At 45.4% G+C, this 13,044-nt stretch overlaps 1 protein-coding gene across 1 annotated transcript; it reads left to right on the top strand.

Annotated features, from left to right (window-relative positions):
- Positions 1 to 2,609: 2,609 nt before the first annotated feature.
- LOC130876444 (C-type lectin domain family 2 member E-like) lies at positions 2,610 to 12,486 on the top strand. The gene is made up of 5 exons (XM_057772988.1): positions 2,610 to 3,013; positions 5,933 to 6,064; positions 9,055 to 9,239; positions 9,787 to 9,893; positions 10,847 to 12,486. Exons 2-5 carry the CDS (start codon positions 5,974 to 5,976, stop codon positions 10,977 to 10,979), a joined length of 516 nt encoding a protein of 171 aa, XP_057628971.1. The 5' UTR covers positions 2,610 to 3,013; positions 5,933 to 5,973; the 3' UTR covers positions 10,980 to 12,486.
- Positions 12,487 to 13,044: the final 558 nt, after the last annotated feature.

Here is a 13,044-nt window from a genome sequence, read left to right as displayed (position 1 = left end):
GACATAGACACTATACCCAGAAACTCACCTGAATGGTTTTGCTCCAGGGATTCTGAGACAGCCCCACTACTTTGGCCAGGTCTTACAGAAGGACCTCACCAACCTGGACTCGTCCCCTCATCTCCTTCTCCACTATGCAGACGATCTCCGCTTATGCAGCCTTCTCCAGAGACCAATCTCCCATACTCCATGACCCTCTTAACTGGACTCTGGTGACTATAAGATTTCCAGAAACAAGGACCAGATCTGCCCAGCCATCAGTCACCTATCTGGGTCTGTCAGTCTCAGGAGAGGGAGAATGATACCCAGTGCCAGGTTAGAGGAACTCTTTGCCTTCCCTACCCTCAAACCAAATATGAGCTGCTTGCATTACCAGACCTCTTTAATTCCTCTGCAGAGGGATCCTCAACATTTCCCTTGCTGCTCAGCCTCTCTATCATGTCTCTAAGGGGCCCCTAGAGCAGTCACCCTCCCCCTCCATCCCTCCTTTCCCCCATAAACACACTTAAGTCTGTCCTCTGGCTTCCACACTAGCCTTTCACATGTTAACCAAGGACAAGTTCTCCAAACACTTTGCCAAAGATTGGGAAGGGACACATATCACCCCATGGTTTACTTCTCTAAACATCTAGACATGGTCACTGTAGGCTGGACATTTGCCCCTAGATCCTGGCCACAGTAAAACTGCTTTTCCCCAAGGCCAACAAAATCTCACCTCACAGCCTCTACCCATGGTCAGTACACACTCACTCAAGGGCCTCATCAGTCACTGAGATTTCCTAACTTCTCCTCCATCCAGAGCTGCTCCATACTTAGTAATAATAAATCACAGCCTTTTATTTTGGCCAAACCCACTATCCACCCCAAAACACTTCTCAAATAACCCCTTCACATCCTCTGACCTCCTTCCCTCCTCTTTGAGACACTTGCTCTGTCTTCTAATTCTTTTGCCCACATATTGGATCACCCCTTGAAAAAGCTCCAGATTGTTTTACAGATGGGAACAGCTTACAATAAACCCCTCACACAGCAGGATGTACTGTTCTTCAAAGGAACCCTGCTTCCAAGGGGCCCAGTCCCCAGCAGACTCCCAGGAAGTCAGACAAGCTGGAGAGGAGATGTGGGTAGACAAACTATTGGACTGATGCCCCCCCCACACGGGAACTGTATCTGAGGCCAAAGCTTAATTCTTCATTTTATTTTCCTCTCTGTTGGTTGTTCTACCTCTTCCTACTCTTTTTTTTTCTAATTTATTTACTTATTTATTTATGTTTTTTCGAGACAGAGTTTCCCTTGTGTAACAGCCTTGGCTGTTCTGGAACTGGAACTGTAGACCAGGCTGGCCTTGAACTCATGGAAATCTACCTGCCTCTGCCTTCCGGGTGCTGGAAATGAAGGTGTGCACCTGCACTGCCTGGCCTGTTCTGTTCTTTTATCCTGTTGTTTCCCCCCCTTTTATTTTTGTCTTACCAGTTGTCCACCTTCTAATTATTTGAGATGTTCTTCCTTTTATTTCTTCCCTGATTTTTATTTTCCTCTTATTCCTGTTATACCTAAGACAAAAGTCTCTTTTTTCTTCTTTCTTTTCTTCCTTCCTTCCTTTCTTTCTTTCTTTCTTTCTTTCTTTCTTTCTTTCTTTCTTTCTTTCTTTCTTTCTTTCTTCTTTTCTTTCTTCTCTCTTTTTCTTTTCTTTTCTTTTTTTGACCTCATAACAGAGTGCTCTGTCCGTAGGCATGTCTGTTTACACTCTTTTGGCTTTCAGATGCCCTCAGTGAATTGCTTCCCGAGCATTTCCTCCCTCTGCTCTTCCCTCCCTCTCTGCCAGGCCACCCACACCTGAGAAGGAGGCTGGAGGCTGTGGGTGGTGGCTGGAGCCATAGTACCAGATGACTTGCTGCCAATTAGGCGGTAGATTACTCTTAGTTCAGTAACTAGAAGACGCTGGGTCAAGTGTGTTTCTGGCATCTCTATTCTTTCCACCACGGCCATCCTTTATGAACCCGGGCTGCGGGTGGTGGCAGGATGCTTAAGGCCAGTTGGCTTGCTGAACCTTGGCAGGTGGAGAGGGGCGGGTTGTGGTTGCAAAGCTGCTTGACTCACGTTGTGCCTGGGAAGGCGTGCTCTCTTGCTCCGCCCAGGGCTGGGGCCTGCTGAGACCTGGGAGAGTTTATCCTGAGAGCCCGACCTCACTTAGGGCCTGGGAAGGCGTGGTGTCTTGCTCCGCCCAGGGTTGGAGTGGTCGGCCGAGACGAGTTTATCCTCGACGCCCGAGCGGGTGGACTCACGTGGTGCCGGGGAGGCGTGGTGTCTTGCTCCGCTCAGGGCTGCACTGTCCCGCCGAGATTTGGGCGGAGAGCCCTATCTGCTGGACTGACGTTGTGCCGTGGGAGGCGTGGTGTCTTGCTCCGCCCAGGGCTGGGGTTGGCCGAGACCTGGGAGAGTTTACCCTCAGCGCCCGAGCGGGTGGACTCACGTGGTGCCGGGGGAGGCGTGGTCTCTTGCTCCGCCTAGAGCTGAAGTGGTCGGAGCCTATCTATACCTGGGCGAGTTTATCCTAAGCGCCCGAGCGGCTGGACTCACGTGGTGCCGGGGAGGCGTGGTGTCTTGCTCCGCTCAGGGCTGCAGTGTCCGGCCCAGACTTGGGCGGAGAGCCCTATCTGCTGGACTGAAGTTGTGCCGTGGGAGGCGTGGTGTCTTGCTCCGCTCAGGGCTGCAGTGTCCGGCCCAGACTTGGGCGGAGAGCCCTATAGGCTGGACTGACGTTGTGCCGTGGGAGGCGTGGTGTCTTTCTCCGCCCAGGGCTGAAGTGGTCGGAACCGAGACCTGGGCGAGTTTTTCCCGGGAGCCTGACCGCTAGTTGTGCCGGGGAAGGCGTCGTCTCTTCCCTCACACAGGGCCGAGACCTGGGCGAGTTTATCCTGAGAGCCCGGTGAATGGGGAAATCGTGGAGCCAGGAGCTAAGGTACTCATGTCTGAGGACTTGAGCGGCCTGTCCATCAAAGGGAGATAACAGGTGAGAGCCTGGGGCTAGGGGTGATGTGCTGGAACTTTGGGCACAAGTCTGAGGGCGCTTCCTGGGCGTGGGCCTCCCTCTTCAGGGAAAGACTTACCTGAGACAGAAGTGTCCTGGGCAGAAAGGTGGCAGTGGGGTTCGTGGGCAGAGCAGTGTATCCCTGGGATTGTGGACCATGGGCACTTCAGTCCATTCCTGCATCCACACAGAGCACCGCAACGACTCTAGAGAAACTTTAAGGAGCGTCAGCTAACCATCAGTTTTCCTTTACACACAATAGCGTCATTTAATTTCATTTCACAAATTTGTTTCTTTTTTTCCATCATTCTTTTTTTTTATTATTTTTATTGTTTTTTAATTAAAATTTCCACCTGTCCCCGTTTCCCATTTCCCTCCCCATCCTCCCAGATATTGCCCCCTCCCCCCACTCCCCTTTCCCTATCCCCACTCCTCTTCTCCTCCCCCCACTCCATTCCCCCTCCCTCTCGATACTGAAGAGCAGTCCAAATTCCCTGCCCTGCGGGAAGACCAAGGTCCTCCCACTTCTATCTAGGTCCAGGAAGGTGATCATCCAAACAGGCTAAGCTCCCACAAAGCCAGTTCATGTATTAGGATCGAAACCTAGTGCCATTGTCCTTGGCTTCTCATCAGCCTTCATTGTCCGCCATGCTCAGAGAGTCCAGTTTCAACCCATGCTTATTCATTCCCAGTCCAGCTGGCCTTGGTGGGCTCCCCAAAAATCAGTTCCACTGTCACAGTGGGTGGGTGCACCCCTCGTGGTCCTGACTTCCTTGCTCATGTTCTCCCTCCTTCTGCTCCTCATTTGGACCTTAAGAGCTCAGACCGTTGCTCCAAATTGAGTCTCTGTCTCAATCTCGATCCATCGCCAGATGAAGGTTCTAAGGTGATATGTAAGATATTCATCAGTATAGGATAGGATCATTTCAGGTTCCCTCTCCTCAGTTGCCCAAGGTACCAGCTGGGGACATCTCCCTGGACACCTGCAAGCCCCTCTGGAGTCAAGTCTCTTGCCAACCCTAAGATGGTTCCCTTAGTTAGGATATATACTTCGCTGCTCCCGTATCCACCCTTCCTATATCCCAACCATCCCAATCCCTCAAGCTCCTCCCATCCTCCCCTTCTCACGTTTCTCATCCCATTTCCCCTTAGCCCCAAGCCACCTCACCCGCAAGTTCCCAGTTTTTGCCCGGCAATCTTGTCTACTTCCCCTATCCAGGCGGATGACTATACGATTTTCTTTGGGTTCACTTTCTTATTTAGCTTCTCTAGGATCACAAATTATATGCTTAATGTCCTTTATTTATGGCTAGAAACCAATTATGAGTGAGTACATCCCATGTTCCTCTTTTTGGGTCTGGGATACCTCACTCAGGATAGTGTTTTCTATTTCCATCCATTTGCATGCAAAATTCGAGAAGTCATTGTTTTTTACTGCTGAGTAGAATTAAGGTCATGCTCAACCTCCTTAGCGATAAGGGAAATGCAAATTAAAACAACTTTGAGATACCATCTTATACCTGTCAGAATGGCTAAAATCAAAAACACCAATGATAGCCTTTGCTGGAGAGGGTGTGGAGAAAGGGGCACACTCATCCATTGCTGTTGGGAATGCAAACTAGTGCAACCACTTTGGAAATCAGTGTGGCGATTTCTCAGGAAATTTGGGATCAACCTACCCCAAGATCCAGTAATACCACTCTTGGGAATATACCCAAGAGATGCCCTATCATATGACAAAAGTATCTGTTCAACTATGTTCATAGCTGCATTGTTTGTAATAGCCAGAACCTGGAAACAACCTAGATGCCCTTCAATGGAGGAATGGATGAAGAAAGTGTGGAATATATACAAGTTTGTTTCTTTGAGGTGCATACTGGGGCTTGTGATTAATTCTGTAAGCTACATGACCAAGGAACTGTGGCCTAGTTTGGGTGCAAGGACAAAATTTTCTTGATCATCAGCCTGTTTTTCCAGAGGCAGAATTAACAGGTCTACAGTGCATGAAATTTCATTCTTCTCAGTTTCTATCCTTGACAAATCTCACCTCTAACAAAGGGGAAGGTGACTTTTAGTTTCTTTTTGCCTTTTTTTGTATCTCTTATTGGAGCAATTATCCCAATAACCTAAACCATTTCACTAATCATCTTTACATATACACTAGTTTCAAATAAATCTGCAGCATAACACATGCAACACCTTACTCTGGAGAGAAAGGGGTTTCCTAAGCAAAAGGAAACATCAATAATAAACTCCCTTTTCGTACAGAAACGAAGCAGTTCTCCTTCAGCCATTGCCCACTGCAGGTGACAGCAAAAGACAAATGATTCTTTTCTCAAAAACAGGCTGACCAATGTCCCAACAGACTGCCCTGTCATATCCTACCTCTGCTCCAACAACAAAAACACCATCTCCAGAGTCAATCTTGTCCACTCAAGACACTGCTTCCCACAGCTGTCACCACACACGGCACTGGACAGTATGTCTTGGCTTCTGGACTATGGATGTCATTTCTGCCCCTAGAAAGGCTGAAGCCATTTTCTTCCCATGGGAATTTTGTCTCATCCATCCTCGTGGATTGGACATTTGCTCATCTACCCACATGGCATGGGATGTACGATCCATCCTTGCACGTGAGTGAGATCTGAGATTCATGGGATCCTCAAGGTTAGGCAGTAGATTATTCTTAGTTCAGTAACTAGAAGACCCTTGGTCAAGTTGTGTTTCTGGCATCTCTATTCTTTTCACCACGGCCATCCTTTATGGACCATGGTCTTCTTTGAAGAAAAAGCATTTTTTCAGATAGTTGTAGCCGAGTGTAAAGTGCCTTTTTGTTTTAAGATTCTTTTATTTTTCTTATGTAATTATCAAAGTAGGCATTCTTATATTCCTATTTTACAGATAAAGAGCAACAAGGACAACATCTCAGATTCATCTCCTTCATGTCTCCTGCTGTGCTTCACTGCTGCTATGCAGTGATCATCATCCTCACTGGAGCTGTGATTGCACTTTCTGTTGCTCTGTCATTGTCAGGTGAGTGACATTCTCCAGATCCTGCAGCATTCTGTCCACATCCACACTGTCAGTTACACTTACTGAGCACTGTGAGCCAGGCACTGTGGGAAGGGCAGAGAGAAAACACACTGGAAATTCCTGTTCTCTGGGAACTTAGGGTCTAGCAGGAAGATGCAGTGAAGGAACAGCACAGGCTGTGGTGTGCACAGGAGTCCAGGCTCAGCATCCCTGGGAAGAAGCATCCCTCTAGAGAGATGCAGGAGACATGTCTACCTGGAGGAAGAATTCAGGCAGAACACAAGAAAAAACACCCCTAAAGGAGGAGCTTCAGGAAGCTGCTAAGGCTAGGGGCAGTGAAAGCAATGAAGAGGAATGTGGTTGGGGAAGATACAGAACACCTAACCACCCCATGATTCATGGTTTCAGTTAATATCATCTTTTCTGGTCTGAAAATATTAAATAGTGTTCTAGAAATATGCTGTTTTTCAGTTTTTAGTTTTAGACTTTCAGAACTATGTGATAAAGTCTTGTAAAGCTTCCTTGCCATAGCTGGAGTAAGAATTCATGATATTGTTTTATAAACTCAACTTTAACCACATCAATGACTAATACACAAGTTTAAACATGGAGAAACTTTTGCCCATAAGACTTAGTATGTATAATCTAAACTGTCATGTGGCTCTAAGTAACAGTCACCCTCGGGGCCTGTTGCATTGGTTCCTTCCATTGAATCCACATGGTGGTGTGTATAAGAACTGAAAACAGTCACAACAATTTGTCCTCCACTAAAAATAAGTGTGTGAGTGCCATTTCTATTCAAATCATTTATTTCTATCCTCAGTAACCCTTCCAAAGGTCCATGTAGTCATTCTTACTTGTTAAAGGAAGAAAAAGACCAAGTCCCAAACCCTGTGCTTCTTACTGAGCTTCCAAATAGTTAGAATAGCCACTCTGAAGCCTTGGAGCTTTGGTTATGGTTTTAGAGTTTCATTATATTTACATTTTTACACGCTTATTAGCTAAAACATAGAAAAAACACCAGCAAATTGAAACTTTGTATTGATCTTTATAACGTTTTCATGACTTTTGGCCCTTTGGTTGCTTCCTCTCCTTCTTTGTCACCTTACCTCACTCTCCTTGTTCTCTTAAGTGTTACATCGTGTCCTTACTCACAGCTGTTCACACTGTGCGTCCCAGGCTGGAACAAGCATATGAGGGAGTGCATGGGGTCTCTTTCTTGCTGAGCTCGTGTGATCTTATTTAATATTATACTTTGTAGGTCCCCCACTTTTCTATAAGTTTCAATTTCTTTATGTCTAGTTAACTTCCTGTTTTACACATGTACCATATTTTCATTATCTGTTCATCAGTTGATAGACATCTAGGTCAGGTCCATTTTCCTGCTATTATACACGGGACAGCAGTAGACATAGATGTACAAGTCTCTGTGTTATGATGTAGCGTTCTCTCACATATGCCCAGGAGTGGCATAGCTGGGTCACAAAAGGTCTGTTTGTAACTTTTTAAAGGAGCTTCCATACTGGATGTTTCAGTTTATAGTCCCACCAGCAATAAATAAGTATCCCCATTTCTGCAGAGTTCTGACATCTGTTGTGAGATTTCTTGGTAATTGCCATTCTGACAGCCTCTAACGACAGCCAGCATACATTCATGTGGTTTTAACATATGTGTACATGATAACAGGAAGGCATTAATCAAAGTTTTGGTATCAACAAATTATTTGACCATGCCTTGTTTTGCATGCTGGTATTTACAAAAGCAGGATGTATTCTCATTACTCCAACCCTTCAACTGGACTATGGCAGCTTAGTCCAGTGTCCACTGTGGGTCTCTGTCTCTGTTTCTGTCAGTTGCTGGATAAAAGTTCTGTGGTGATATTTAAGATAGTCATCAGTCTGACTAAAGGACAAATCAAGAATGGACCCCTCTCCTCTATTGCTTAGGTTCTTAGCTGGAGTTAGCCTTGTGTATTTCTGGGAATTACTCTAGAGACAGGTTTCTGCTAACCCTATAATGACTCCCTCAATCAAGATATCTTTCCTTGCTCTGGTCTGTCCTTCCTCAATCTCGACTATCCCATTCCCTTAAGTTCTCCTCAACCCTCCTCTCCCCACCCCCATTTTTACCTTTCACCCTCCCTTCTCTCCTCACCCCTATGCTCAAGACCATGATGGGTTTACCCACTGAAACAGTCTACCTCAGCTAATCGGAACTCACCAACTCCAGCCGGGCTGGGAAGGAACAAGCATAGGACCAAACTAGTTCCTCTGAATGTGGTTGACAGTTGTATGGCTGGGGCAGACTGAGGGATCACAGGCAGTGACACCAGGATTTGTCCCTACTGCATGTATTGGCTTTTGGGAAATTGATTCTCTTTAGATGTATATCTTGCTCAGCCTAGATATAGTAGGGAGGGCCTTGGACCTTCCACAAAGCAATGTGCCTTACCATCTCTGAGGATTGGAGGGGGGTGGGAGAAAGTGTGGAGGGAATGGGAGGAAGGGAGGGAGTGGGAACTTGGATTAGTATTTTTAAAATGTAATAAATTTAAAAAAAGCAGGATGTGAAGCAGGATCACAGGAAAGAAACCTGTAGGATTCCAGCAATCAGGAAGAGTACTCATGGGGTAATGACTATGATTTTGTTCAGGGTATGGTGTCTTTAGTTCCTGTTCTTAGGAGACATAGCCAGGTGGATTATTACAAAATCCAGACAAGTATAGTCCACAGAGTGAGATTTAAGCCTGGCAGAAGGACATAGAGAGATTCTGTCCCCAAACTCAAAATACAAAGAAAAGAAGCATTTCCTTAGAGTCCCACATGAAGGTTCTTCATGGGAGACCACCATGCTAGGAGGAGTCTCTTAGTGATCAGTAATGAAAGGTACAGTCAAACACACAGCTCACAATGGGGATAGAATGGTTAGACAAAGAGACAAGACATGGAAATGTTTATCTGTGATATGTATTTGCACTGTGCACATTCTAGTGAGAAGGGAAGAAAAGGCCATTGTGAGCCCTGAAGCTGGCTATGCCACCTGCCCAAGAGACTGGATTGCATTTGGAAGTAAATGTTTTTATTTTTCTGAAAACACAAGTAACTGGACATACAGCCAGACCTCCTGCATGGAGCTGGGGGCCCATCTTACTCACTTTGACAGTCTGGAGGAGCTGGTAAGAAAGGATCGGGAGTTGGTTTGTTGTTTGTTCCTGTGAAATATGTATTGCCTTGAGATAGAGAGCTTAAAGGTGGAACATGAGGAAGGTTCCCACTCTAGTCATTGGGGTACATGGAAAACATGTTAGCACGTGCCATCTGTGATGGTAACACATCTGGCTGTAGCCCTGAGACATTCCAAAGATATTCTCCCCTGTAGTGCTAATAGTCAACTTGTAAAGTCAAACATGCAATTGAGAATTGTGGTTGTTATGCAAGTTCAATCTGGCAGGTGTTGCAAACTTAAGGTGACAACTGTTAATAACTGTAAACACAGGCTTAACAAGGGGCTTTCTCAGCCACAGAAGGATGGGTGGTTGTGGGTGTACTATGGGCTATGACTGTAAAATGTATCCACTGAGAACTGAGTATTATTTAGGCTCCAAAGTTGCTGGCCCTCAGTTCAAACCTGCTGTCATCCCGAGAAGAGGCTGTAGGACATTGACTCAAGGCTCATCTGAAACTGGGAGACACATGTATTTGCTCTCTGTGTGTTTTTGACAGAATTTCCTGAATAGATACAAGGGTGATTCTGCTGCCTGGATCGGCCTGCACAGAGAGTCATCAGAGCAGCCTTGGATGTGGACAGACAACACTGAATATAACAACTTGTATGTTTTCAGAATACTTTTCCTCCTACTGTGTTTATGTGCTGTGATCTAGTGAGTTGTGGTTGTGAAAGGTGAAATGCTGAGTCATGTGAAGAGAATTGAACTGGAAAGGGAGAAACCCTTGGGCTGGAGCTGTGCTTTGGGGTTGGTTGTGTGTTACATGCAACAGCCAATCCCCAGAAATTCCACATCCCGGCAAATTTACATGTGTTAGAGTCACCTAGTGTTGTTCCTCTCCAAATCTTTATCCTGATGATGGCATCTGGGGTAGATGCTGTCTGCTCACAGCACTTGGAATCTCTCATTGCTACTAATTGCTATCGTGGGAGACAGACAGAGCTGCTGATGGGCACTAAGTGCTCTGAAACTCCAGGAAGTCACTGCAGAACTGCTGGACAGGACTTGGCAGACAAATGTATGCACAGTTGCTCCTGTCACTGAATCAGAGACTCCAGGGTCTTTGGGAACCTTCTCTAAAATCTCATTATCAAAGAGCACCCAGGACAGCACTTAGATGTCAGCATAGCTATTTTGAATAGTTCCATTTCTCTGGAATGGTGAATGTCCATTATTAAAGATCTTTTGCAATTTACTAAGTGCACTTTCACCCCCTTTCATACATGTGAGAAATTTGTCAAAATAGAATTGAAAACCATCCTTGGATGCTACCCATGGCTGAGAGAAGTTCATGTGAACATGGCAGAGAGCAGCAGTCAAATGCTTTGTACACACAGTAAAGGGTCCAACATGCATGAGTGACAAAGATGTGGTCTCCAAATGGAATCCTGGGAACGGAAAAGTCACTGGGTGTAACACTAGTGCTGGTGATTCCTCCTGGCCTCTGTCTTTCTGTGATTTGTGCTGTAAACAAGCAGTGGACACGAGTGAGATATCATTGCTGGAGGGAATGCAGTGGCCAACACTGCAGAAATTTTGTTTGTTTTTTGTTTTAGGACTCTCATCCGAGGAAATGGAAACCATGCCTACCTGAGTGACAGAGGGATCAGCAGTGGCAGGGACTACATACATAGGAGGTGGATTTGTAGCAAGCCCTACAGCTATATTTGGCCATGTCCAGTAGTTTAACAACTTGTGTAATGTGCCAGAGACCAACTTTGACAAAAATACCACTGACCATGGTGTGAACATGGGGATTAGAAGTGTGAGTAAAGAATACGAAGACGTGAGTAAAAATAATAAAACAGGAAACATAGGAAAGTACCAGGAGGGAGTTCCAGTGAATAGTGAAAATTTGTCCAGGTTTAATTTTCCATACACTTTTATACCCCAATACAACAGAGAGAAGACAAAAGACTCCTTTAACATAATACAAAGGACCAGTAGCACATTTATTTGCTTCAATACTTTGAGCGATCAAGTCAATAGCATTCTGTTGTTAGGCAGTGAGCTTACCCTAGACCAAGTATCCTGAAGGCACCCACTCCCATGGTCAAACATTCTATTTCAAAAGTAGGAGCAGAAAAATGCTTGAATATCCTGACCTTTGAATATCCTGATCTACCTGTATGGGTCATCTCAATGTCAAAAGAACCAAGTAACCACACTGCGAGGACAGGATGTGTAGACACAGTTTTGAGCAACCTCAAACTCTCTGGCCTTCAGATAAAGTGGAATAAGGGGCTAATATAAGTTATAAGAGTTAATAAGAAGCCTCAGATAATCGGCCAATCAGTTTATAACTAATGTAGACCTCTGTGTGATTTCTTTGGGACTTAAAGACTGCGGGAACCAGGCAGGACAGAAACCTTAGACAATATATCTCTATTCCTCCTACTCAACATTTCCAATCCCCACACTCCTACCCTGGAGTATACAAACCCCCCATGGCAAGGATCGTGGCAGAAGTCACCCCAAATAGGTGTCTCTCGACACCCCGATGGCATAGTAGACAAGGGATGCCAACATGGCTTGAGGTGGCAGCACAGACCATGATCAAAATTTATGAACATCAGCATGGCCTCCAGTGGTAGCACAGATCACAGCGGCCAACAAGGCCCCTGTTGGTAATAGGAACCATGGTATCAACTTGGCTCCCAGAAGCATCTCAACATTACCTTTTGAACAGCACATGCCACTAACAACAACATAACCCCATGTGGGAGCACAGACCAGGGACATCCATATGATCTCTAGTAACATGATCTAAGAATATTAGCACATCCTGCAGCACCAGATAGAAACACAAGACCAGCACAGCCCCAGTTGTATTACGAATCACATACAGCAACATGGCATCTGCTGGCATCACACACCATGGAGATTCTTTGGAAAGGCCCACCTAGAAAGCAATACTCCACCTTGGACATCCCTCCATTCCTCAGAACTAGGGTGGTCAAAGGGCAGAGCCTGCAAGAGAGAGATCCAGGCTGCTGCTTACCAACCCTGCCAGTGTTTTGTTTTTGTTTTTTTGTTTTTTTAGGATCAATCCAGAAAATGAACAAGGACAATGTAGGGACGCAGTTAACTGACTGTACTGCTTTTTTGTTGTTGTTCTGCCTTTTGCCTGTAATTAGTATATATACTGATTAAGAAATAAACTCGGGGCTGGAGGAACTTCAGTTCTCTTGGTCTATCCTGTGTTTCTGTCTCGTTTTCTCTCAATCTGCCATTTTCTTTACCTCACACCCTCTTCCCAGGTAGCCCCTGTTGATTCCTGCTGGAGTGGTGTCCAACAGAGTGACACCCAATGTGGGCTGAGCATGGGATTAATGTGATAGGTACAGCAGGTTAAGAGTGCACTCAGAAAAGTGGAACTGTGGCAAGCTTATCCAGGAGCCATGCATAGTAAATATAAAGGAAAGTAAATACACAGTGTAAATAATAAAATGAGGTTAGCTGTGAAGCGTGAAAGCTAAATAAGAAGTAACTTGAGTATAAGTGTAAAAATAATTATGGGCCAAGAAAATAGTAAACAGCTGTCTGTACATTTCCTTAAAGATACTTTAAAAGCCAAAGATCCTAAGGTAGGGCGTCAGCAACTGTAAAATTTTGGAATTCATTGAAAAGATTTGTCCTTGGTTTCCTGAGCAGGGAACCTTGGATACAGATCCTTGGTAGTGTATTCCAGTTAAAATATAGCAATATTGAGTGTCTGCTGTGCTCTCCTGGACCTGCTCTGCCTGCCCCCTAT

This window comes from Chionomys nivalis, chromosome 1, assembly GCF_950005125.1.
Source record: "Chionomys nivalis chromosome 1, mChiNiv1.1, whole genome shotgun sequence".
NCBI classification, from domain to species: domain Eukaryota; kingdom Metazoa; phylum Chordata; class Mammalia; order Rodentia; family Cricetidae; genus Chionomys; species Chionomys nivalis.
The sequence above is the reverse complement of the archived record's forward strand: the minus strand, read 5'-3'. Positions and strand labels throughout refer to the sequence as shown.

Excerpts from the sequence above, each read along its gene's own strand:
- LOC130876444 (XM_057772988.1), top strand. The coding sequence starts at position 5,974 with ATGTCTCCTGCTGTGCTTCACTGCTGCTATGCAGTGATCATCATCCTC. Across the intron at positions 9,240-9,786 it reads TTGACAGTCTGGAGGAGCTG|AATTTCCTGAATAGATACAA; the intron begins GTAAGAAAGGAT and ends TGTTTTTGACAG. Across the intron at positions 9,894-10,846 it reads AACACTGAATATAACAACTT|GACTCTCATCCGAGGAAATG; the intron begins GTATGTTTTCAG and ends TTTTTGTTTTAG.